The 27,466-nt window shown below is 39.8% G+C and overlaps 1 protein-coding gene across 5 annotated transcripts in view; it reads left to right on the top strand.

The window, feature by feature from the left end:
• ATP8A2 (ATPase phospholipid transporting 8A2) overlaps nt 1-27,466 on the top strand; it is a 350,007-nt gene that overhangs the window by 166,591 nt on the left and 155,950 nt on the right. For all 5 annotated transcript variants that reach the window (XR_005102732.1, XM_037377817.1, XM_037377818.1 and 2 more), the window contains one exon: nt 26,684-26,867. Coding sequence is in view for 4 of the 5 variants with exons in the window: in XM_037377817.1 (XP_037233714.1) it covers nt 26,684-26,867 (184 nt within the window). In the remaining variant the exon portion in view is untranslated. The remainder of the gene's footprint in view (nt 1-26,683; nt 26,868-27,466) is intronic.

Raw genomic sequence — 27,466 nt, 5'->3', positions numbered from 1 at the left:
GAGAGCTGTCAAAGACAATTTTGCCTTGTGGGTTCCGATAATGGAATCATTTTGTTGCTGCAGCTGTATTCATAGCAAATAAATAACATTGTTATGAAAACCTGTGTAAACTAATAAGGTAGAATGTGATGTGAAATTCCTGCCTTCATACTGTTAGTTACTTGTTTCTGGAGTTGACTGTCATATTGTATTTTGTTACAGGAATGTAATAGAAGATTTTGCTAGAAGCTATTCATAGTTCAGTGTAAGCAATGGTGCTTTTGCCTCTTCCTTCAGGATGGTGAAAATATCTTTGCTTACAGTGTAATGAAAAAGGTTATGGTTGCTCTTGTACCCACGAGGACTAAGACTGTTACAAAGCCTGCCTGGATTTTTTGGGAAGACAGACACTGAATCCTTTTTATATGCAATAGGGGCAGCTGTATGCTACAGAATGAAATGCAGTGCACTTGCTTGAATTTTATTGCAGGAGTGAGAAGGAATGGTAGGGGTTTGTTTTCTTTCACCTGAAAGTAGCAGTTAAGACGCAGTATAAAGCAGTGAATTTGAAGCACAAGCTACAGTCTCCTTTCCTTTATTATACTGCTGTCAGCTCCCCCACACCCGCCCCCCCGCCCCCCCAAAAAAAAAAATCTAACTCCTAAAAAACCCAGAGACCCCCCCCAGTCATTGTAGTCTGACTTAGAGAGTAACAACAAAGCAGAGCCTGGGCTTGAGAGATGCCCAAGATAGAATTAAATTGTTACTACAGCGTAGACATTCTTCTGTTACCTTCAAAGAAATAACCCACAGCAGCAATGTTTTGTTTCCTAATTTGACTAATTTACACAAAGCAATTTGATGTGTCTTTTGCCCTTCCTGTGACACTTGCTTTCTCAGGCACAGAAGGTTCCACCAGTGAGGGGACAGGAGGCAGCTAGGCAAGGGGAGGGATGCTCGGTGCCAGCTTCAGATATTGAGAAATGTGAGAACTGACATCTGTCTGAGGCAATTCTTCTGAAGCCCTGTGACACACAGAGCAGTGCTCTGTGGGGTTTAGCGGGGGGACTGTGTTATGCTGAGTAACAGCTGGCTACAAATACAGATAGCAGGCCTGAAAACAAAAAAGAAAGCCCATGCCTAGGTCAAAACAGGGAAGGGAAAGAACATATTCAATATACACTTGTTAAGCTAGCAATGATTCTCTTCCTAATATTTTTTAATAAACTGTATGGGTAAAAGAAAGTTATTTGGTTACTCCATTGATTCTTTGGGTATTTACAGTGTCAAACTGCTCTACTTAAGCAGTTTTTGCTCTTCGTTCATGGCAGGTATGTGTCTCACCCCCCACTGTTTCTTTACCTGCCAGCCCAAGTATTCACCAGCTTTTGGAATAACTTTGTAGTTGTTTCTCTAGATTTGAAAAAAGAAAAAAATTTCTGTTTTGCTTTATGCTATGATAATTAGATGGAGTTAATGAAGATCAAGACAGGGATCTAACCAGTTAAAAGATAATATGCTTCTGAGCTGGGAAGGCATTGGAGATTACTTTAAATATGTTATTGTCATGTAACATTTTAACTTATTCTTGCTTTGTGCTGAAACAGTCTAAAAATTCTCTACCTGTTGAAAAAAATATAAAAACATTATAAAATTACAAAAATATTATAACCAGTTGTCTTTCATGAGCATGAATAACAGCTTTGAATAGTGTGGAGTATTAAAAAGACACTTGGTACTTTCCCATTTAAAAAAGCAATACATTTTGCTGTATAGTAACAGTTGCTAATTCTGTTTTCACGCAAACAGGGACATGCTTGTGGAACTAGTGCATGCAGATGGTATGGACCAACAGAAGAAAGAGTAGTAAGCACAATTTTCATTCTAGAAATACGAATGAAGAACTAATTGTGAGATTGTTCAGTCTGGACAGGAGTTTAGGGATGTAAAAAAGCTGTTGCAAGGAAGAATGAAGTGACTTAAATTGTACTGATGCGATTACAAAGGACGCTGGAAGAAAATAAACCAGGAAGCAGTCTGGAGGAGAAATCTGGTGCTTTTCCTAGCGCACTGAGAAGCATCGGTCCTGTGACTTTGTATGTCATGTTATTTATGGCCAAAGAGCCAAGCCTGGTCTCTGCCATCCAGGAGGGATTGTTAATGATAAACTCTTCGGAGAAGGAAGGGAGCAAGCATTGCAGAGGCCTCATGAACCAAGCCCTGGTGGAAGTTTTACAGCATGGAACTAGAAACTGCTCTTTAAAAATACATCTACCACTATTTCTAGCTTACGAGTTTCTTCATATCACATTGTAGAGGTGGGGTTTTGGGGGAGGGGGGGTGTGCAAACACCAAAGTGGGCCCCTACCAAATATTCACTATTTCTTGCTCCTGTCCAGCTTAGGTAAGTCTTCAGATGTGGCTTCACCAGATGATTCTGCTGTGCTTTTTTGGTGATTTGGGACAATGTAAGGGTGGACTGGGTGGCCATGTAACATGCTTCTTTAGAGACTGTTTCCTGAAAGGCCCTGGAGTTGCAGGTAGATGCAATCAGATGGCTCTTCCAAGGTGTACTGAAGGGTTAAATGCTGCTGATAACAATTAATGCAACTGGGCAGAAATACTGTAAATGAGAAGATAAATTTCATACCACTGGGGCAGTGTCTCTTGTAAGTGGTGCTTCAAAGCTTTTCACAAAGACTGAGATGAAAAGTTGTGAAAGCAGCCTAGTCAATAAGAAGAAATTAAAAGGGAAAAATCTCTGCAACATAGGGGGAAAAAAATGTACTTGGTATGCCACAGTGTAAGGGCATCAGGCCTTGGGTGATGAGCTGAATGAAACATCAGGCTTTGAACCAGGCAGTGTTTTGGTGGAGGAGTTATTTTGGATCACCTATTATATTTGTGTAAAAATGAAAGTTGGACATCAAGCTGGAAGATGACTTGCTTCAAGACATTTCCATGTCTTGAAATCTGTGTGTGACTAAAGATTTCTAACAGGGGTTTCAATTTTTTTTTTGCTAACAAGACTCCTTTCAAAAAGAACAGAAAACCTGGTTGCAATGTTAAGAGATCTGAATACGTTAGATGAGTGTGAAAATTATTTGCTTGAGAGCTGAAGAACAAAGAGCATTTGTTTTAAGGATTTTAATTAATTTTTGTAGGAAGGATATTTCAGCAGGGGAAGCGGGGATCATAAATGCTTGTGGGGCTTTTGTTTGAAATTTTTTTTTATTATTAAGAAGCAGGTATTGAATCTTGTGAGGAGCAAACACTGCTTTACTAGAACTTCTGTTGTTTTCTGGGATGGAAAGTGAAGGTGTGAAGGCTTCTGAAACCAAAGTACTTAAGGAATTGGAAACTTGCCCTTTTTAGGTCTCCAGTATTTGTAATATTTCTGTTCTTTTAGAACTTATATTAGCCAGGAGAGATTTAAGTTGGACAGAATTCCTGCCCTTCCCCCAAATCTGCAAAAATCACTAAAGAACAGATTTCTCTCCACACAGTTTTAAGACGTGTGAAACCGTGGTGTCCATAAGTTATGAGTGTTTGCCTGTGGCTTGAATTGGGTCTGAAAAACTTGCCGAGGTTAAGCTTTTATGACAAGTAGTCTCAGAGCCTTATGAGAGGCAGGGCAGGCCACAGGACTGGAAAAGTGGTGTACAGGTCAGGCATCCACATTTCCTAGATGTGGGGTTTATGGTGTAGGGGTAAGTGTGCAGCACAACACAGGAATGTGCTTCTACAACTCAACTAGGTGTTCCCACCACATGTCACTTGATGCTGCAAAGCAAAGATAACATGCGTGCATAGGGGCAGTAGATCAGAAGGCAATGTGAGTGGGTTGGATGCATGGCAGGATGGCAGGGATTAAAAAAAAGAGCTGCGGATTCGAATGTGTGTGAGGAGGGTTCTTGTCAAGGTGTTCATGAATGTCATTTTGCTTATCAAGGTGAGGTAGTGTCAAAGGAAAGCAGAACTCCTTTAGGTAGTTGGTTCTGTTTTGAGATGGGGAGTTCATACAGGCCGAGTTAAAGCCCCCTTAGCTGGAGTATAGTCTGCTAGCCTGTGTTGGCTGGTAGCAGGTAACAGCTTAATAAGGTGTGGGGTGTTAGAGCACTGAAATATGAAAGGACCGAGACAGTCACAGATGTATTGATGGAAGTGGTGTGTGTCTGACCATGAGCTGCAGGGAACAGAAGACATTTCAGTCAGCTGCAAGTAGGCCTGTGAACACTTCTAGGTAAATTGCCCCCAGGCCAGTGTTTTACACTGTACAAATAACAGAGGAAGGCCTTCTCTGAGGCGAGTTAACTGCTGTTAGATATTAGACTGGAGACAAAGCTAGAATATTAAAACATAGGGTTTTTTATTTTCTTGTAGTGCTAGCAGTTGCTCAAACTTGCCATTAGTTTGGGACACTTCAATTGTATATTGTTTTAACTTTGTATTAGCAGGTCGCATAGCAAGACACTGACTTCCTTTTGGAGTTAGAATATATCAAAATTTGAGAGTTAATGCGGTCGCCTTAAGTTTAAGAGGGGTAGTCATAGTCTGTAGACAAAAAACATCTCTTAGCATATGTAGGTGGAGATGATGTGGCAAATGCATGGGGCTGAAAGGATGCTGTTGTCTAATGTGTGGTGATGACTTGTAGCAATTGAGGAAAGTCTTTCAAAGTACTGCAATGCATTTCTCAGAGGAAATAACTTTATCCTGTATTAAACGGGCACTAGCATTGTTTTATGGAGAGGATTGGCAGAGATTAAAGGTGGACAATAGGTAGCACATTCTTTTAAAAACTCTTACAGGGTGGGATGCAAAGCAAACAACTGTATGAACTCAGTTGAAAATAAGTGTTCAAAAACTTACAGTACAAAGCCATTTATTTCTGTTTGATTTTCATTATGTACAAATGGATCTAAATTAAAAGAGGAAGCAAGAGTGAACATGAGAATTAGTGCTGCTTGCCTGGGAAAGGTGTGTGCTTTGAGTTTTTTCGCTTCACTGGAAATTCTTTCAGCTCACTGATCCAAAAGTCTGTGTCAGTTTTGCCTTTGCCACCAAGATCCTTCCATTCCCCTCAGGGGTGGAAAAAAACCCTCGTGCTGTATTCTACTTCTGTATTAGGCAAAATGTGTTTATGCAAAGCTATTGGGGGTGGGGTGACACTCCCCAAACCCCACCCTTTTCTAAAAGCTAAAACATTCTTGGCATTTCAACTCTTGAAAAGTTTGATTTACGTTATCCTAAATCAGTCTCCTTGATATTAATCAATACTTTCTCTCTGTTTTATAACAGGAAATAGCTTCAGTCTGTGTTTAAACCCTGCGACGTCTCATGTCGTGACCTTTGAGTAGTTTGTTCCTTTTCTCCCCCATCTCTTGTTTTCCCTTCTTGTCCTTCTCACAAAGGCCCCTCAGCCTGTCTTTGGGTTTTTCTTGAACAATTGGAGCTGTAGAGATTTCAGTCCCTGCTTTGGGTGTATGTGTCATAGAGGCTTCCAGCACGAACTTTTTGACCATCTTTGGCCTTTCCCTTTGCTTTTCTTTCCAGTTCACATCATGTGTATCTTACCCTACTCTTCAGCTTCTTGCACCCACTTCAGCCCTGGAGCGTGGGCTTTTAGCAGGCTGAAAACCTTCTGCTCCATCTGTGGAGATACTGAACTTCTTGTCCACCAGCTGTATGAATCACTGTTGTAGATGGTAGTGTCAAGTAGGTAGGAGCGTGTGGGAGTCTAATCCTGCTGCCCAAACAGGCAGTATAGGCATCCAGTGATACTGTGTGTTAGGAAATGGAAAGCCTGTATTTTTTTTTTGTGGCATTCTGTTCGGAAATTCAATGGTGTTAAATCCGTTCCTGAAGGGGTATGGGGACACTTAGTATCTCTCCATTGGTTTTCATTTGTTTCATTTGGAGACCTGACAAACCAAAAGTATTGGAGGGCTATTAGTCTTAGCTGAGTAGACATGTATTGAGAGAACCCTGCACATAATTTTAACAGACCTTGGCATAATTAACAGGATCTTCTAGGAGGGGCCCCAGGACTAAACTGGCGAGGATATCATGCTTAACTTTTGCAGACATTGAGAGTAGAGGCTCCTGGCAGGGCAGCTGTCTGACAGGATGCCGGTGCAGTGAGGAATGCTGGTGTTAACTTACCCACTTATGTACCAGAAGAAACAGATGGCACTGCTAGACTTCTGCATATTTTCTTTCCTTTTGGTGCAGATTTTTAGTGTCTTTATGAACAAAAAAATTTTTTTTTAAAAAAGTGTGGAAGAAATGTATGCTAGCTTACTGGCTGCTTTATTCCTTTTTCCTTGCCTGTTTTCTGGTTTGGTTTTTTTTTTTTAAGAGCTGAGTCTCATGAGTGCTGTCCTCAAGTTCAGTTTCCTGGTTGAAAATCTGCATACGGTAATGTAATATTCTTCTTCAGGAAAGAATTTTATGGCATATGTAAATGAAATAAGACCAGCCCCTGGTGGTATTGACAGGATGCTGAGAAGGAAGCTGACTGTGTATTAACGTGCTTGCAGCTTAGGTCATTCTCACCGAACCCTGCAGCTCTGAGAGGTTCAGCTGCTTGGTGGAGATGACTTTGCATTCTTTCACTGACCCCTTGTAAAATACTGTTCCATTAATGAGAAGAATTTTTTTACAGACGTCTCTTCCCTAAGTGTAGATGATACTGAATCAGATGTGTAATAGTTCTATTTATACAGGCATAATTAAAGAAATGTGAGTGGGAATTTGGCCAAAATCTGGTGTAAACATATTACAGTGGGAATAATAACTTTCTTTTGTGATCATTCAATTCTCTGCATCAAACTAAGTCTGTCCAAATTTTAATGCCTCTGGGGCTAGTGTGGTTTTTTTATTTAAACTTCCAGAGAAACTTTGATTTCTATCAATTTCTTTGTTTTCAAAAGCCAGGAGTTTTAGTGGGAGTGGAATGAGATTTCAGCAGATACAGCAAACATCACTGGTTCATGGGTGTGCTGGAGCAGTCTCTAGGCTGAGTGTGGCATTAGTTGTACTGCCTTTTAAAAAAGCCTTCATTTGTGTCAACAAGTAGAAGAAACTTCATAGTTCTATTTCAGATTCAGAAGAAAAATGATCAGGACAAAACTGATCCTTAACATCTTGCTGTGTACTTTGTAAAATATTGTGTTAGTTGGTGCATTTCTTGCAGAAGTCATCAAGTTGTCTTATTTCACAGCTGGAAGCTTCCCTGGGTTTCTGGAGCACTGAGAGGAGTATTTATTTCCTGTGTTCAGGAAGCAGTAAGTTTTTTGTCTGCTTTCCGTAGTGCTGTGTTGAAAGCAAAGCTTCACGCAGGTTCTTTAGCCTTTTAGCAAATCTGTGCAGCAGGAGGAAAAATATCCTTTAATGGAGCAATTGCTGGTTTCATTAAGCATTCTCTGTTCAGAAGCTACATTGGTAGTAAAGCTGAGAAGCTTCTGTCAAGTAAAACACTAGCAAAGGAGACAAATAGCAGGAAAATTTAGTTTGCCTGATGCAAATTTTGTTGTACCATGTGTGGACTGAAGAGCCCTTTGATATCTTCAATCACTCATTAGAATGGATACAATTATCCAAACAGAAGTAGCTAGACTGGTGGCCAGAAGTCTTAGTTACATAGTGGTGCCCAGCATGTTGTCATAGAACACATACTGCAATTTATATTAAGGCACTTGCAGACCATGTATCAGTATCCTCTGCCATGTAACAGACCCACTGCCCTCCTGTTCTCCTGCCCTGTAAGTGGTGCCTACTCCCCCATCTGATCAGGTGAGCATCTGTATTCAAGTCACACTGCAATTTATTTTCACGTCCCCTTTAAGTAAAAATAAGAGCATTACCAGAGGTAGGTGTACTCTGGCAAAATACTATTTTGATGTTTTGGCTGATTATGAGATTGCTTTTTATGATAAAGGGTGACTTGAGAGTGGTTAAGGAGAAGTGTTCAGTGTGTTTTCGCATGTGCACTATGTCAGACTGTCCTTGGGGCACAAAAAATCTTGGTGTTGTAAGATCTTCCGCTTAGTTATCCTTTCCTGGTAAGAGCTCCTTGGGATTTTGCACTCTACCTTTGTCATTCCAGTTTGCTTTGCCTTCTGCAAATGCATTAGCTCAATTAGGCATGTAAGACAACTACCACCAAAGAAACAAAGGAACAAAAATATCAGTAAATGCTGAACTATGTGGGTGAAGAATTTAATTCTTCTTGTTAGCTGTCTGACATTTTAGGAATGGTGGTAGCTGTGCTTTTTTTTCCTGTGCTTCCCATTTCATGAGGATTTCCTTAGTACTAATGGTTAAAGTGTGTCAAAGGCTGAATATTCTTCTTAAAACATTCCATTGCTGTTGTAAGTTCTTTTTATTTTTGTCTCTTACTGCTAAAATAAAGGTGAAGGAGCTGTGGTACGCATACAATGAAATTAGATCCTTGAATTTCCTTTGCAGTTGACTTTTCTATTAGAAATTGTTATCTTGGGATATTTTTCTGAGTATCTAGATTGTGTCATAAGGTTTGATTCTTAAAGGTTATTGCAACCTTCAGGTAAGTGATTTACAAAAGTTAAAGAGTTACTTAAGCCTAGAACAGAACAAAAGCAAAAGGGATGCTGCAACACAGGAGTGTAGTAACTGACCTATGCTTGCCAGATGCAGAAAAAGCCAGATCTGAGGTAAGGAGATGACAGCAGACCAAGCGGATTAATCCATAATGTTCATGAAAAGGCTCACTTCTCTTTTGTGAATGCAGCCCTACTCCAGACAGAAATAGGCAATGAGAGTAGAAAAAGAAACTTGATGCTTAGTGTTCATAAATACCATTACTTTTCAAAATCTCTTGTACAGTTTGCTCTACAAATTATTCAGTTTGTTAGTGGTAACTGATTTCTTTTTGCCTGGAAGAAAAACTTGTAGATAAGCAGGTTTACCACTGTCAGGATTTTCATTCAAAGCAAGATGAGATCAGTTACCTGGTATGACACTGCATTGTGTTTCATTGTACAGATTGTTGTCTGCCTCGTTGCAGTCCTAGAATTAAAGGTGAGCTTGCGTTCTACCTTTTCTCTTCCAAGAGGCTTTTGGTAGGATATCTCCAAACTTAGTGAATAATGCTGCAGTATAGCTGTTCGCTGACTTGTGGTAAATCCGTTTAGTAACTTTTATTTGCTGTAGTTGTCTGCTAGTGATTTTAAGCCCGGTTTCATATATGAATGTCTGTGTCGGACCAGGCCCCATCTAATCCAGTTTTCAGTTTCAAACAATGACCAGTAGTAGCTGCCTTGGAAGCCGGTGTATATAATTAGTGAATGTGAGATCTCTGTTGCCAGCAGCAGTATCTGTATCTTGTTTTCATACTCCTTGATTGATTTAATTTGTCTTTCATAAATTTTAAATATTTCTCTCTGAGTCAGTTAAACTTTGTCTCAAATTGAGATTAGCCTATCATCTCACCCTGGGCAGAGGGTGCTATATACTGTGCAGGGAAAGTATTTCCTTTTGTTTTTTAATCTACCTGGTAATTTCATTGGATGCCATCAGGTTCTTGTGTTTAGAGAAATGATGAATAATCGTAACCTCACTGCTGCTTTTCCCACCACCTCATCAAAAATGCCTTCAGTATATTGACTTTTTCAGATACACTTCCTTTCAGATAACTTCCACATACTTGATTTTACCTGCCTGCCTCGTTTTTTTAGACCTGTTCTGGTTCTTTTTATCTGTTTGAGAGAGAAGAGCTGCCTACTAAGAGTGTTGATACAGTATGGATTTATACACTTATACAGTGTGGAGTTTTGTCATTTATATTTTGTGGATTTATAAAGTTTTTCTTTTTAGACATAGCAGAGAAGTTTCCTTACACGGAGCTGAGATTCCTAGGTCCAGAGATGTCATTTACTCCGAAGCCTTGCCTAACAACTGATCTGCTGAAGGTCTGTAAAGATACAGCTTTTAGCTAGTCACATCCCAGACAAAGCCAGGAGGACTGAGGCTGACAAGTAGCTACCGTGTGTGAATTTGCCCGAGATGCGTGAAATAGACCTCCGTATGTGTAAATGCTTTTAAGAGCTGGCTTTGGTGTGCATATTGAAGATACTCCATGAAGCAGGCTTAAGCTCAGTGTCCCCTTTAGACTGTAGGAGTTTAAACCCACAGCTACCTTTCTTTGCAGGGTGGAGATCACGTTTAGGGAAGGTGTGCTACCCATCTTCTTTTGGGCTACTCCTGGGCTGAAGAGGAAAGGACAGTGGATCCTGACTTACAAATCCTATTCCTGTTGTTGCTTCCACCAGTTATCCCAAGGGCAGATGCCTTCATCTTCTCCAGCTTTATCCTCATTTCTTGAATTGGGCTTTAGTCATCAGTCTGTACCTAAAGGAACAACTCTGTGTGTTTTGTGCATCAGGGACGTGGACTGTTAAATCTAGCCGGAGGTTTGTTTTCCTAGCAGTTAAATAACTTCCAATTGTAAAGTACACATCAGAAATAATAGACATAGTGCTGAACCCTGGGAGGGTAAAACATAACACTCTGCAGCCAGAGTTTGTACTACTTCTGACACACTTGAACACTATAGACCATTTGTCCACATTTTATTTTTTTGGTCTGTGTCTTAGTGTTTTTCTGTAAACACTAGAGCATCTTAGTGGAAAAACAAGGTATCGGCACTAGCTGAAAATTGGAAACGTCTTCACTAAAGTAATGCTGAAAAAGTTTGTCACTGGAAGCCCTTTAGTGAAAGGATGTTGAAAGAAAGGTGAATCAGTGAAATGGAAGACAGAAGAAAGAATTTTAAGCAGCATAAAAAGAAAAGAGGGGGGTCATGTTGGTTTTTCCTAATTATGGTTTCAGGAGAGTAACTGGCTGCAAAATTACTTAACTATCTTTTGCTTATTGTAAGCTCCTGTGCTTTTTCTGAAGACACCAGAAGTGCTTTTGTTTCATAAATCATGTTAAATCAAAGCACTTTCATTATATTATAGAGCTCTATAAATTGATGTCACAACTTAAGAAAAACACTTTTATCTGCAAGCACTTAAGAAAGCTGCCACTTTCAGAACCATGTAAGACATTATAGCTGGCTTGTTCAGCTCCTTTCAGCTTTCATGCTGACATGTACCATATTGAAGACATTGCTTGTTTGTATAATACTCGGTTTGATCTTTTTTCCTGGTACTTTCAGTACTGTTGAATCAATCAAAGGAAGTTATTGCTCTGTTGGGCATTAGCATACATTTAGATGTTTCTGCATTAAGAACGGTTCACAGAGGAAAAGGCTTTTATGTCAAAAAAGAGAGTAAACTGTATGACCACAGCTGCTTTGAGCTGTGCTGTTATTTCTGACCCACGTATATTTGAAAATGAGCCTGTTTGTACTAGCAATTATTCCAGTTTGGGTTACATGTTGTGAAAGGTTCCCTCCTCCCCATCCTTTTTTTTTTATTATTTTGTTTATTTTAATTCCTTTAGTCTCTCTAGCAGCTAGGCAAGTGCTACAGATGGTGAGAGTACTCTGTGGCTCTTGTGATGTTTTGCTTCATTCATTGATTAGCATACCCAATGCAAAGGCAGTTGCTAATACTAAATATTCAGAATTTCAGCGTGACATGTGGCTGTAACTTTCTTTGGAGACCTTTTAAGGTGAACTCGTTGGGAGAACCCAGGTCTACAGAGGACTGACATCATCTGGACCTTATTCAAGCACCATTAAAATCCATGGAAGGATTAGTTTTACTCTGGGCTCATAGTGATTGCTGTCAGCTATTAAACTGAGTAAAAAGCCACTTACAAAAGCCACAGATGCTTTTTAATAGTCTTATTTATGCTGTTTTACAGATGTCACAGATATGTAGTCAGCTTCCCTTCACAGAAGAGGATAAAGAGGAATAAAAGTGTAGCTCATACAAAAAAGGCTGAGAAATCTTAATGTATAAGTTAACATTGACAACGATTATTATGACACAATGCAACTGTAAAGGGTTTTGGTTCTTTTTAGAAGCTCTGTTTCTTTGGTCAAACAGTTTCACAGTAAAACACAAATATATGTGACATAGTATTCAGAAAGATTCCAACTCTTGATACGTATACTGACGTTTGATAGCAACTGTTAGACAGAAAGAGGGTTATGGTCAGTTTTCAGTTGTACTACTTATTGCTCATCAGTCTTCTTAAATAAGGAGAATTAGATCTGGTTCTCAATTTCCTATTTTGTAGCAAAGATGAAGGAAAGAAACCAGAATTATCTGTTCCTACAATGTCTGACTTGCTCTGAAAACTGGGTTATAATCACACATTATGCACTAGTGAGAGAAAGATGTTAATTTTTGCTAGATTTGGAAACAGTAATGTGGAAGAGTGCTTCTAAAAGATTTAAGTCTGTGAGAGCTGACCCTTTTGGAAGGAATCTTTCCCATGTGGAACTTTTTTGCTGGATCAGAGTGGTTTCTGTTGAGTCTACGCTGGCTGTCTAGCTTTCTCAAGAGATCCGTTTATTTCTCTTGATGGATTGGCTTTTATGCCAGCTGTATTTTTTTTTTCCCTGAAGAGTCTGTGGCATAAAAATAACCAAGAAATTTTATAGTGTCTACCAAAAGCGTTGTTAACTTAAAGTTGCCAAGTCTAATGTATCCACTGTTAAAATACAAAATTCTCAAGTTAAGGAAATGATGCACAAAGTTATATAAATAACTTGAGCACCAGCAGGTTATTCAGGCAAAAGAAAGGGGATGATGTGATGGTGAGAAGAGTCTGAAGTGCTGATGGATGAGGAAAAGTCAAGGCTGGAAGATGACTGTTTACCTGGAGAAGGTGCTCCAATAACATGGAGTGATGACTACATGTGGGGGAAGGAGATGAGGTCACTTCTGTGCTGCAGTGCCCAGTTATACTGTGTCTCACTGGAGACCTTTAGCACACAAGGCAGCATATGTACTAAGCATACTTGTCTGAAATCCAGGCCTCTGTGTGCCAGAACCACACGGGAGCCCTGTGGAGGGACCAGATCAGTTCTTTAGTAGGAAAGTGCCTCCATTGTAATAAACTGAGACTTCAGGTTCAGAACACCCTAGACGCAAAGGATTTCTGGAGGGCTAGTCCAGCCTCTGACTCAAGGCAGGATTGGCATCTACAGTAGATCATGTCAGTCACGACTGACTTTAGTTGACCCATGGAAAACAATTATGGGCAGAGATTCCACCACCTCTCTGGAAGATCTCTTCCATTGCTCAACACCTTCATGAAAACAGTGTGCTATCCAGCCTGAACCTCCCAGTTTGCACCTGTGGCCATTGGCACTTCTTGCACTGTTTCATGTGACAGGAGACTTTAAGTAACTCTGTGTTAAGTGGTAGTACACTGTTGTTGTTAAACACCCCTTACTGTACCTGCAGAAGCCCAGCTGGCACAACCTGCCCTTAGAGGTTATGTATTTTAGGCCCCTGATTATCTAAGCATTCCTGATGGATTCTTTCACGTTTATCTCCTTTTTTTCAACTTGGCCTCTAAACCTGGTGGTGTTATAGATGTTGCCTCACTTGTACTGAGGAGAGGACTAGTAATAACTACTTTGTCCTGATCACTGCCCAGTACACAATGTGGCTTGATCGCACTAACAGCACGCTTTGCCTCTCACTGAATCTGATGCCCACCATAACAACAAGGTCCACTTCAGCAGGGCTGCTACTCTGTCATTTCCCAGCCTGCACTAGTATGTGGCTTATTCTGTCCCAGGTGTGGAGCTTTGCCTTTTTCTATCTGAATTCCATGAGATTTATTGGCTCAGTTCCTGAATTTCTTGAGGTTCCTTTGAATAAAAGCCTTGTGATTCCTTGTAACCTGGTCCCCCTAGTTCAGTGTCATCTGTAGACCTGCCAAGAGTATACTTTTTGTCAGCATCTGGGTTACTGATGATGTTGAGCAGGATAGACCTTCATGGTACTCTGACCACTGCCAGTTAGACACTGAATATTTGACTTTATTTCTGTGAACTGTATTTTTATACAAAGAATGATGTATTAGTTATGTCTCAAATACGTTAAAGCAGTTGGGTCCTTACTTGGCCTAATCAGTCTGTCCTGCTTTAACATGTTGGCTTGCCTTTGGGGTGTTATTTGTATTGGATATGAACAATGTGAACGAGAATAAAATCTGTATTCCTAAAAATTAAACAGCAGGGCATCTATGGTACTATTACTGCCAAGTGCATTTAGAGAATAAGCGCATTTTCTGTTCCATGTAAATTGTTTGGGGTTTTTTTTACATCCAGAAGACTTAATAACTTACTTTTTTTGGCATTCAGTCTGTTTCTGCAGAGTTTTTTTAATGCGAAGTGTTAGCTTTGATTTTTTTTTTTTTAAGTCATGATAAAGTGTGAGTGTAAGGCTATTAGTAGTCTGTAATCTTGATGTTTTTCCAGTATACTCATGGGAGAGCTGCTCATATAATATCTCTCCATCTTCATGAACTGAGTGTTTTGACCATTTTCATGTTATATTAGAGTTACTTAGTCCTCCTGGAATTTTGTGGTAGTAACCTTTGACTGTCTTGCATATTACTGCCAGCAAATTTTTAGCAAGGCTACTCTGACCCTATTTGGAGAAACAGAGTATAGGAAATTGTATAGATGTATACAAAATGAAATGGATTTTCAAAACTTATATTAGGAGAACCTAGTGTCCTAAAGATGCATGCTGGCAGCCCAGCCAGCCAGCTGCTTTAGAGTACAAGCTGGGTGATGTGAACTGTGACAGTGAATTCCTGTACACAGTTATCACCATCAAAACAACTGCACATCTGATTTTAGGAGGCTTCTGATCAGCCTCTTGGTATTGTCCACATCTTCCCCACTTTGGCCTTCTCTAGGCTCTTTTGGGCACAGTTTAAAGATAGTATGTACAATTAGTATGCCTTGTATCCTGTTGTGTGGACTAGCTTGTAGAGCTAGTGGGAGCTTGTAGAAGGTGTTTTATGTCTGCTAAGTTGATCAAACATTACAGCTTATCACATTATGTTCAGCTACTACAACATGCTTTAGGAGCTTTCCAGTTGCCATGTCATGTTTGAAAGCGGGGCTCACTTTTTACCTCGGTGGCCTGTTCAGCAATGGAATTTTTCAGTGCGTTGTGTTTCAAAAACTAATTGCTCTTGTTTTGAATTTTGCCAGAGCATTAAATATAGGAAATTAAAAATTTCCGATATGTAGTAAACAGGTTTATGTAAACTTAAGCTTCTGAGTCTTGTCTTGTAACTACAAAATAAAATTACTGCATAAATTGAGAGTAGACTACATGTTGCTACAAAAGCCATTTTATTAAGTGAGGTGAGCATGCTTAGGCTCTAAGCCTTTCTTTAAAGGGACAGCACTGTAAGCTGACTTGCTTTTCATGACTGAATTTAAAAAAGAAAGTGTCAGTTTAGCCATGCTGGTATACTCCGGTACATAATGGAGAGTGTCACAGAAGTTGCTTCCCTGCTTTCTGTAGAGCTTATGAATTTTTCAGCACTGGGCCAAATCATCACTTTTCCTGCCAGGTTTTTTACTTCTGATCTTGCTTGAGTCATGAAGAGTGTCAGCAAATACAGTTCAACTTCTAGCAATCCCTTTGTCTTGATTTCCATGGTATCTTTTTCAGAAAATGTTTCATGTGGCCTGGCTCACTTAGGTCTTCCAGTTGTAGCCTGGGCTATGTGTGATTTAAGTTACCTTAGCAATAAGAAGGTAGGTCTGTCTGGTACTTAAGGTTCCATTGATGTTAATGACTTGGACGTGCTCAAATTCAATGTTACTGTGGCACTAATGGCCTGAAGCAGCCTGGTCCTTAAAATCACTGTGGCAGTGAGGGGATGCCTCTCTTCTTCGAAGGCTAATCTGGTATAAAAGTGTGCGTGGAAGAAATCTGCCTTCCTCTGCACCCAGTAATGGACTGGTGCTTCATGCTGCCTCTCAGTTGCCTGCCAGTTAACCTTAGAAGACTGTAAGTTAATACAAAAGGGCTCATTATATTTCCCATTGGAATGTTTCAAAACTGCTTTGAAATAAGGTCCTTCAGGCAATATCCTTCTGCTCAGTTTCAGGAAAAGGTTAACTTTAAATGCACCTATCTTCTCTCTGCTGTTCTAAAGCTCTTTATGTATAATCGTTCAAGTGTCTCCTTTTATTCTCCCTAAGTAAAAGGGGTGGTGGAAGGAACATTCTGTCATGGCAGCTGTTAAATAGCACTAAGCATATCCTGTGTAAGATGGGCAAGTATGTTACCAAACTTGAACTGCAGCATTTTGTGTCCTTTCTATAAAGGTGCAAAGGTTTGACATTGTGAAGACCTGGCTCCTAGTTCTGTATCTTTAATCTAAATCAGGAAGAAAAAATGTTGGCCATGTTTGAGCTATTAAGCAAAATAGCTGTGCTTTTTTTTTTTTTGACTGACTGTACTCCATGGAGCCATGTCCTTTGTAAAGCTCTTTGTACTGGTATGGCTGATCCTATGGTCAGAAATGTGGATGAGACTAAAACTAAAAATCATATGTGTAAAAGAAAATAATCTGACAGTTGAGCCACACGAAGGAAATGAAAAATACAATTTCTTTTATGCATTGTTTTCAAAACCCTTGAAGATTCCTTTCAATAATAGCTACGTGGCCAGCCTGGAGCTTTCAAAAGAGGCATATTTCTGAAGTCAGTGCAAGTTAAGAAAAAAAAAGGTGAGTTCTGTGAGGCTTTACCTTGTGTGTTAAGTACTTCTTAAGTAGGTGCAGGCTCTGTTAATAAGAGCACTGAGAAGCAAGTATGTACACTTGACTGTGACTGTCCATCCTGTACTGTTAAGGTATTCCCTGACTCTGCCTGGACTGCTCCAAAATGCTTGGACAAGCTTCTGGGGACAGTCAAGCAATTGCTCCCCAAGTCTGGCAGGCGTGAGACTGCCCTGGGTTGATCTCTTCTCACCCAACAGTTGCCAATGCTAATTCAGCAGGTGGTGGGCTCGTGCCCTGTGTGACAGCCTGTGGCGGTTCTCTGCATCGGGGTCCTCACGCTGGAAAGGTGATTGAAAATCAGGGGTGTAGGGGACCAATATATGTTGTGTTTGCTGTGTCTGTTTTTCTATTTCACTTATTGAAGCAGCTGCTATTAATCAACGTTGTTTTCACAAACCGCAGGGCACTTGTGTCTTAAACCTGAATATGGAAACATTCACCGAGATACAGATGTGTTGGAACCCTGTGTTTGAGGGTTCCAGGTGTCCTAGCCTACAGGTGTTAGTGGCTGGCTTTGAGCAGGGGTGCTATTACTAAACCTTCTTGATCTAAATCTGGTCATGTTAACTTAGAGTATAGGTGGTGACTGGACACGACAAAAATATCCCTTTACCCTAGATGCTGTATCTTAATGCTTCAATTTAATCATTAACCTCGTGTGTAACTTACTTTGTTGTAGAATATTACTCATTTCTTTTTCCTTCTTCTCGTCCCCATTCTTTTCTTAGTGTTGCTTGTATCGAGTCTGAGGTTAGGGATGGATGGGAAGATCCTTTCTTGCTGCTTGTGTTTGGGAGTAAGCATGCTGTCAGCATTTTTCTGTACGTTAATACTTAACCTGGCTTTGAACAGAACACACATTTAAGAGTTGACTAAAGCTTAGGTGGTCCTGGTCAGACTTCTAGTTGTCAATGTCTTTTCTGTTTAAAAGTGGTTTGTAGTTTTTTTTGTTGGTTTGTTTGTTTTAATCTTGGTGGGAACACCCTGGTGCTCAACTTCCCCAGTTCTAAAGGGATTGTGAAAACTAGAAGTTTCGTTCGGTGTTTTGGGTTTTTTTTCCTAAATGTCTAAAGATTTAAAGATTTCATTGCAAGCACTTTGTTCTTGTTAAATAGAGACTGGAATTTAAGGGAGGGTGGGAAATAACTTGCATTTCTGTTGTCACAAAAAAGAGGTTTTGGGAGCTCAGCTTTCCCCTTGACTTTTTGAGGTACACTGATAATTCTGAAATTGAAAATCTCAGGTTTTACAAATGGGCAGTACTTTGATTTTTGGGTAGTGAGTCCTCAACATGATATGCAGGTGCATTGTAGCCCTCTGACAATAACTACTGGGTAAGATAACACGCTTTGGATTGTGTTTGCTCCAGAAGCATGTAATTCAGAGATCCTAGGCTTTTGAACAATAAATAACATGTAGTTGCAACTTGATCCTTTTTATGCTTTCTCATTTCAAATTCCAGGAGACTTTTTTTCAGAGAGGGAGAAAAAGCCTGCTGAGTTATTAGAACTCAGAATGAAGAAATAAAACTGTTGGTTCTTGTAGCACTGCTGAGGTGGCAAACTATTTCAAATCTATTAGCTATCTCTCCCTTCATCTTCCTCCCATGTCGATGTTTGTGGTTTGGTTCTTAAGTGTATGATCCTGAGAGAAGCAGTAGCTTACAGCAGTAATGCTGTCTGAAGCTGCTGTATGTTGTGTTTCTGAGCTGTCGTTGGTGTGGAGGAGCAGAGCCACCTGTCACGCAGTGATGCTGCCCAGGTGGAGTGGTTGGTCCTACCACAGTGCTGCTGTAGTGCTGCTAGAGGCAGGTGCTCACACTGGCCCTCCCAACTGATCTGTTGGCTTCCCCCCAGGGCAGAGCCTCTTTAATTGGGCTGACATGCTTATTCACGGACATAATTTCAATTGTCACTTAATTTCACCATGTGTTGCAAAAGTCTATAAACAACTCTGCTGTGTGAAACGTGGGTGCTCACCCTTCGTGCGTGTCCTCAAGGTTATGAAGGCACCAAACAGTCTGTTTCACAGACTGAATTTTTTGTTCTGTCATTAGAAAAAGGCAGATTTCTGTGCTGAACAAGAGCTGTTCAGGCTGATTAGCATGGAAATGGATGCACCTTAATCAGCTTGGTGCAAGGGAAGCTCAAAATTAATTTGATACTTCAGTTTCACTTTTTAAACATATTAGAGCTGTTGCCACTAGTGACCATTGTAGTTAAAACTGCAAAATAATCTCCCATTCAATACTGTGTTTATGCCAGCTCATCACTTTGCAAATCATTCATTTTCCAAACTACATTTCCCCTATTTAATCTTTGCCCTATAAAGCACGTTGGGGGAAGGGCAATCAAGACAAACATGCAGGGAGGGATATCAAAGAGAAGGAAGATGCTGACTTGAAACTTAACCCTGTGTTCACTGGGGTGCTGTGTATTATTTCATGCTGCTTAATACATAGAATCCAACTTAGATATTATTTCAGAGTCCTTTGGAGAACATTTCAGTGGCAAATGAGTTGAAATATGGAATGCAAATGACAAATTTAGTGATGCATAATTTTTTTAAAAATTATGTATAATAAGAAACGTTTGTGATAAAAAGGTACTAAATGAATTTGAATTTTTTTCCTGTTCAGAAGACTGTGTATGTCTTGGTGGCTTTATAACTACAAAGAGAGCTTTATATTAAGGAAGGATTTCTGTTATACCTGAAGTGATGCAGAAGGAACTGTTTCGGTAACCGTTTAATAAAAAAATTGACACACGTTCTGTGAGTATGTATGTAGGGCTGTGTGCATGTGTTTTGACTTAAAGCCATGGTAGGCATCAAAAATACCCTGTTCTGGATAACGTGAGATTTATAGGTAATGTATTGCTCAGAAAGTTGAAGTGTGACTGGCATGTCAGTGAGCCTGAAAAACTGAAGGAAGATACATTTATTTTTGTTAGTTGTAAGATGAAATGAGACGCCTGGTAAGTGAAGTAGGATGTAAAAATCTTTAAAATGAAAAATAGACTTGAAACAGGTCTGATAAACGTGGATGAGATGGAGAAGTGAGGTTGCAGCTGAAATGACAGAAGGTTATGAAGCTGTGTTTGTTCTTAAAGAAGTCAGTAGGGGGATTGGTAAGAGTTTTAGCATTCTATGTTCAGAAGAGATGGGACTGGGAAATTACTGTAGGAAAGAAGAGTTAAGAAGCAAGAATTTTAAAGAGGAGGGGGGCATGACATCAATAGCATCGCGTGCTTGTGTTGGAAGCAAGCAGACATTCCACTTTGCCGGAAAGCAAGAGAGGAAAGGCTTGTGCACCTGATAAATTCAAAGGTGTTCAGTACTGTGGTAGTGTAAGGTGAGTTTTGTTCTGTGTAATTTTACGTGTCATTAGTAGCCCTTTTAATATGAACTAGTTATCTTCAGCCCACTTTACTGTGGTGGAGAGAAAAGGGCACTTGTAAAAGGAGGCAAACTATACTCTTGAAGTACTTCTAAAATAAGCCAGATGACTTGCACTCCAGAAGTGTCTGTTTCTCTCCATTGACTATAAAAGGAGCATGGCATGGTTAGTGCAGATGGAGATGTCTCCACTGAGGTCGCTTACATTTAGTTAGATCAGTTCCTTTGTATGAACATTAAACTATCCATCAGTTCACTCAGTGTTGTCTCCAAAGTTGTAAGTGCTGCACCAGAGCCAGCCCCTGTGAGATTGTGCTTGTCAGCAGGTGAAGGAGATTCAGAGCACTTGGTAAATGAAAAGCATTCAGTGCACATTTTAAGTTGATATATGTGTACGCTTTTTTCACTGTTCACTTGTTTTGTTTTGTTCTGTGTGGGTTACTGTATTGTTTTAAGTCCATCCAAGATATCTCAGAGCATCATAACTGTAATTCAAGACTAGCCCTTGCTTGGATGACACATGGTTGAAATCTGCAGCCTGGTGTGTGTCAGGAGAAATAAATCTGTAATTAAAAACTGCTAAGTGTGATGTAATAGGAACATTCCTTGCTCTGTGAGTGTTACTTTTAGTGGTGTGTTAATTTATCTTGTTTCTTTTTCTGGGGACCAGTGCATACAGTTGAATGTCAGTATTATTGGTAGCCCTTGGCTCTTTCTGGGGTGTCTCCCATCTCTGCCTTCTATGAACATGAGGCCGCTGAGCATTTTGAAGCACTACTGTATTTTACAACAGAACAGGGTAAAATTATGTTCCTTGTAATACTGGTAGGCTCTTAAGGGCCTCTTGTATTGCATTAACAAGGCATTTTAAGGAAGTAGAATATCAAATTAATGTTTCATGTTAAAGACATTAATGTCTTGGTGTTTAATCCCCTTTACAGCATAGAAGCAGGAAGGGGTAATGCTTGAAACAGCTTCCTTCCTTACCTTCCGCTTTACACAAATGAACATTGAAAATCAAAAAGTGTGGGTAAGAATGTCTCTTAAGAGTATTTTGTATCACATCGCATGTGGGGGAAATACAGAGTCTTCAACAGAAATGCTGTAGTCCCCTTGTTTTTGGGGAGGGGACCCACAAATTAAAAAGATCCCCACAATAACCAACACACATCGACAGAACAGCATGCTAAGACTCTGTATCAAGCTGTGCCTTGCTTAGGTGTGGAAGAGCTTGTGGGTCTGTCTTCTCTTCATAGTCTTGTAAGATGGTCTGGCTATGAACTGATCTCTTATAAATTACCTAGGCCTTTTTTGCTTATGTCTTACAAAAAGGATCCAATGAAGTTTACTTATCTTGTTCTTTATTAATTATATCTCTTTATTTACAATTGGTAGTCTCGGTTCTCCAGAAGAACTTTCTCTTCATTGGATCCTTTGGATCTCAGTGCAATAAATAAACCTAGTAATTTTCTGATATACTGCATTTTTATTTCGTATCTGTGGTTTATGTCTATATGCTTTGAAGCATCTGCAATGATGCAGCTGTAGTTTAAGGGCCTGTGAGAAAAGTGTTATTTACAGTTGCCATCAGTTGCTCTCATACATTTGTAACTGTGCAATAAATACAGATATGGATAGGGACAGAATTAACTGTTTCTCAGTTCCTGCTGATATCTTGTGGAGTATAGCTGCCCTATGTCACGGGACTGGTTGTGCTGATTGCGTCCCTCTAGTCTCATTTGTGACTGTATCCATCTTGATATATTATTGGTTATATATATATGATTATATAGATGGAGTCTGGGAATAAGAGGAATAGTTGCATTGCAAGATTGCAAAAAGTGTGTGGTAAAGGACTTGACTGATTTAAATCAGTTGAATTACCTAAAAATTTGATGGTAAAACTCTTGCATTGCTTGCTTAAAATGGATATTTTAATGCTTTGCTTCTACTTAGTTTTGAGGTTTTAAAAAATTTTGCTATTAAAATGGGTTTCTAAGTAAAATGTTAGGTATTTATTTTTGAAAGTATCACCAGTGCACTGTTTTGGGTGTTTTTGCATAATCTTTCACTGAAAGATGTCAGAGCTGAGACAAATTTGTTAATTGCTGTGGTTGTCCCGTAAGTATTCCTGATGAAAAAAATATAACTGGAACATCCTCCATTTGTGCTTGAATTCTCTTAAAGTAATAAACTAAGCCAGAGTAAACTTCCCAGCAAAATGCTAAGAAGACTATCTCTAGTTGGAAGGGACCCATAAGGATCATAGAGTCTAGCTCCCTGCTCCTCACAGACTATGTAAGACTAAATCGTATGAGTAGAACTTTTCTAAACAGGCAAAACGTTTCTGGTAAGAAGTGTGTCCAGGCTGAAAAAATAAATACAAACTGAAGGTTTAAAGCTATTGGGAGTTTATTTGCAAAAGTCAGTGGGAAGCCACTTACATCGTCCTCTGTGGAAACCAGCTGTGTTACTGCTCTGTCCTGTGTCCTGTGATATTTTTTTCACGAGTTTCCTCTAAGTACAAGAGGGACCTTAAAGTATTTATTGATAGCGACAATATAGTACTGCGTTATTTGAGAACTACTTACCCTTATGTTCTACCAGTTACCTTATGGATTTAAGTGATCTGAAAGATAATTAGGTCCACATCTGTCTAAGGGTCCCTGGCTCTGTACTGCATTTCTCTCCCAGCTTCTTTCCAAGGTCATAGTGCTTTGTGCCCTCTTGCTTTGACCCATTCCATTACAGAGGAAGCAATGTGATATTAAGGCATCAGTCATCTCATGCAGGATGGAAACGGCTTTCTCTATTAATCTGTTAAAGGTGCTGATAAACACTAGACAAGTTTGAGACTGAGAACCTTCCATTTTTATATGTCAGCCTTTACCCTCCCAAGAGCAAGGCCACTGGGAGGAAGTCCCAGAGGTGGTCTGCTGAATGGCTCACACCTAACTTGACGCATATCTTCCATCAGCCATGAACACTTGTTATTGCACAGCCAAATGCTGAATGCTAAACGCTTCATAAAGGCACAGTCTTGACCCCAGGCTCTCTGCAGACAGAGTAGGTTAAATTCAGATTCTCAAGGAAGCAGTTTGAGCAAAAATCTGAAGACTTGATCTGCTAGCTATAATTGTGGTATTTGAAGCTTGACTTTTTTTGTTCCCCCAGGAGTATGTATAAAAAAAGAATCAGTCTAGACTAAATTGATTGTGTTTGTTGTTAAAGATGCTTTTGAGCAGAGGTGATAAAATTAACATGTAAATAAACATTTCCAGTGAACTTTTTGAAGTTGTACTCTAGGAACTTTTTAAAGAAGCATTGCTGTCTGACCAGTGAATGAATATGTGAGTAAGCAGGAGATTTTTATGCAACTGATGTTTTGCTCACATCTTAGTTGTTATTTGGGTGTGTATCAAGGCAAGGCTTACATCTTGATGTAACTGCAGTGGTCTCTGCTGTGAAAGCCGGAGTTGTTCCACCAATTGGTAAGTCTCAATAGTTGCCTGTCACTGCAGAATTTTTCTCTGAAGGAGTTAGTTCTTTCTTTGTGCTTCTTAGTTTGAATTTATTGGTTTTTTAAGGAATCTTTTTGAACTTTGCTGTTCTTCCCCCTCTTGCATGATACCACCGGGGGGAAGCTGCAGGTTAATAGTGTCCTGTGCTATAATCTTCCAGTTACTCATGTAGACAGCCTGTCGAATGTGTAGAAATGGACTGCAGCTCTGATCATCTGGCTAAGGGAATTAACATCATCTAATGCAGTGTGTTGATACTGAACAGGTTACAAGGAGCAGAAGAGGTTTGGAGGCTGGGAGAGTGAGCTGGAAGAGGAGGGGAGTAAAACCTCACAACTCAGTAGCCATCCAGTTTGCAACTTCTGTAATTACTGTGTGCAGCAGAACATGTTCTCTGGAGCTTGGGGCTGTATTTGATGGGGAGGTGTTGAAGAGGATGCTTGTTATAAAGCTTCTGTTTAAATAAACAACGGTAATCAGGTAACACTTTGTGCTGAAATCTGGTCTTAAATTTCATCATCTTAAACCAGGTGCTGAAATATTTTTGGTGATAAAAGAATATACCTAGTGTTTCCTGTAGCTTGTTTAGTGGTACTAGGCATACAGAATTGTTAGTCTTTAATTGGGTGTTATATAACTGTGGACATAATTAACTTTATTTGGTTAAGTCAGTAAAAGCATAGTCTGTGTACATTATGTGGTAGTTGATAGATGTGTTTATATTGAGGTGTTCCATTGATTGGAAAAATAATGGGTCATTAATGGCAAAGTCGATTTAAAATCTGAAGCCACACCTACACTGCAGGCACAGAAGTGACTACAAGCTATATTAGCTTGCCTGACTTGGTCGAGCTTGTTAGAGTGCAGTTTAGCTGCAACATCTCTGCCACATCTGGCGATGTTTGAAATGTCTGTAGACAAGCTGCTAGTTTAAACCACAGAATCAGAATGCTGTTCACAGTCTGTCTTGTTTCATTCCTTTGTTACTTTAAGCATATTTGGAATCAGGAAGCTTCTTAGCTATTTCTATTGCCATGTAACTGAAAACTAAATGAACAAAAAATGGACTTCTGAGAGAGGTGTGTGTCTGAGGTGGATGTTAGCAGATATGCACAGTGCTCAGCTGCAGTGAAATAATTGCACGAGGGGACTGCCAAAAGTATATGGTCCTGTGCGCTGGAGGTGCCCCGGGGGCTGGTAATGGAGGTCTGTGCATTTGTCAATCCTGTCCCTCCAGAACTGCCTCCGAGTCCCTCAGGAGTCCCCGTTTTATGGCTTGAACTCCTTGTTGACTCCTTGCTCCATGTTTTAGTATTTTATTATGTGAGAGGGGGTGGGGTATGTATGAGAGAAGTTAAGATTTGATGCAGACTGTATTGAGCTGCATTATAATAATGAACTGACACTTTTTGTGCACCACAGGTTGGTTAGTGTGCTGAGGTTTTGTGTTGGTAGTTTAACTGGGCCCCTACAGTGCCAAGTGGTGTTTTCATTGCCAGGTAGTTGAGTGCTTAATAAATCTATCCAATGGCATAAAGTAAATTTTATGGCCCAGTCAACTTTTTCCTGTTTTCAGCTTTCAGGAACAGGACAGCTGCTAGACTTTTCAGGTGGTTTAGTTCACATGTGAATTTTGAGCCCAACAAATTTTTCTTAAGAACTCTTTCTCCCCCAATTACTTATCAGGTTATTTTAAGAGGTGATCAGCGCTAAACAAAATCAAGGCCATAAAGCAAAATGCTGAACAAGATAACTCTGCTTTTTTTGATCAGCAGTAATCCAGCCAGGTGTATTAAAAGCCTATGTAAGTTGCTCCCACAGGATGTAGACTCTGGAAAAAATGCCATGTAAAAACCCCTCTGTCTCCCCCATTCCCCAGGCTCCCCATTCTTCCCCTGTTTTAACAGTAAAGCTTTTAGATATCAGTTACATTCTTTGTTGAGTGTTATGTGGCTGACTTGAGATGTGGAAAAGTTTTGTCTAAAGCTTTATTTAAGGGAATATAAAATCATTTGAAACTTTAACTAAAACTGATGAGGAAAGGAATTAGGGTTGTTTGTACAGATGGGGTTAGAATGGAAATATTTAATCTACATGTAGGTATTTCCAGAATACCTCATATGATTTTGTAACCTGATCCACCTTTTCCATGAAAAAAGGGCATTTTGGGTGTCTTATCCAATTTAGTAAGCTAGTCGAGTATTTTTCCACTTCTCTCTGGATTAAACTAGTTTTAACTCCATTGAATTCCATGAATTTTTGTTTAACTGGAACAAATGTAGAAAGAGAGAAGGATCAGGTTAAAGTAGCTACCTGTAAAATTGATAAGAATATTCAGATGTCATGTAGTCAGCCTTTTGTGTTTTGAATTGGAATTGAGTAACATCATCCGGGAAGTCAGAGTTGCACCAGCACACAAGGCTTACATGAGATCAGGGAGAAGCTTCATTCTTTTTGATGCTGTGTAGTCTGATGATTGGGTAGGTGGCCTGGCAAGTAAGCTGGAGGACGGAATAAGGTAAGCCTGCACTACCTCTTGCCAAACCACTGAAAATACCTTGTGATTTACCCTCTGAACGTATTAGTGGTCTTTTTTCTCCTGGATGGAGATGCACTGTTGACAGCGGACAGGGAAACCTGCACCGTTAATCTGTAAACTGTTGTATTTGCATAAGGAAATTCTCTTCTCCAGTGTTCCTAACATAACATCATGTGTGTATACCAAAGTGCATCGGATGGGGCCAGGGTTGGAAAACTAAGCTTTAAAACATTTCATATCTGTTTGGTGTCTTTGGCCTAAAACATGGGCAAGTAGATAAATGTGAAACTATCTTTTTAAAGCTATTTTCTCCTTCTGAAATAGTTTGGCACAGGTTCTGAAGCTTAGTTGTTGAATAAAGAAATGTCCCAGCAACTGCCCTTTGATTACTTCTAAATGTAGATTACAGCTGTCCTTTTGGGAAAGTTTCGCATAGCTCAGCATGTGAGAAACTGACACCTTTTTCTCTCCTTTTCAGAGTATCTCCTCTACAGAAGTCTGAAATAGTAGACATGGTCAAGAAACACGTCAATGCCATAACACTTGCCATTGGGGATGGCGCCAATGACGTGGGAATGATCCAGACAGCTCACGTTGGAGTGGGGATCAGTGGCAATGAGGGCATGCAGGCAACCAATTGCTCGGATTATGCTATTGCACAGGTCAGAGGCAAAAAAGAGCAACTGCCATATCCTGTTGTAGGAAATGTACTGTGTGGTCATCAAGTGCTTGATGGTTTCTCCTAGTCTTCAAGCTAGGAGCATCTCTACTTGCTTCCTTTTCAAGACAGCTGTCTAAAATGGGTATCTTTGATGGAGTTTTGGGATTTGTTATTATGGCTTTCTGTTCTTTAGGGCAAAGCTGTGCCTCCCCTCAAAGTTTGTTTCCTCCCAACAGCTCTGCAACATTCTGGTTCTTCAGCAAGCAGGGAGAAGCACTGTCTGCAATGCTAATGTTAATATGCTTTTTTAAGTGTAACTTGTTTTGGTGCAAGGTTTTTTCTCTTGCTATGAGTAGGCATTGTAACCAGGTGTATAAGAGTCTGGTAATTCTTATTTTGAGGTTTCTCTTCCTCTTTTCTTTACATTTCTTATTCCACAACCACGATGGTATATGCAAGAATTGGTCACAGTTCTAGAGAACTGGCCAGTGTTTTCATTTTAGGTACATTATTTTGAATGTTTTTTGGGTGAGTGCTCCCGAACTATCTCATCAAATTCAGTACTGATGACTTCATCTAAAGAGGAGAGTAAAAAGCCTT

This window comes from Falco rusticolus, chromosome 2, assembly GCF_015220075.1.
Source record: "Falco rusticolus isolate bFalRus1 chromosome 2, bFalRus1.pri, whole genome shotgun sequence".
In the NCBI taxonomy this organism is placed as follows: domain Eukaryota; kingdom Metazoa; phylum Chordata; class Aves; order Falconiformes; family Falconidae; genus Falco; species Falco rusticolus.
Note: the sequence above shows the minus strand (reverse complement) of the source record. Positions and strands in the feature narration are given on the sequence as shown.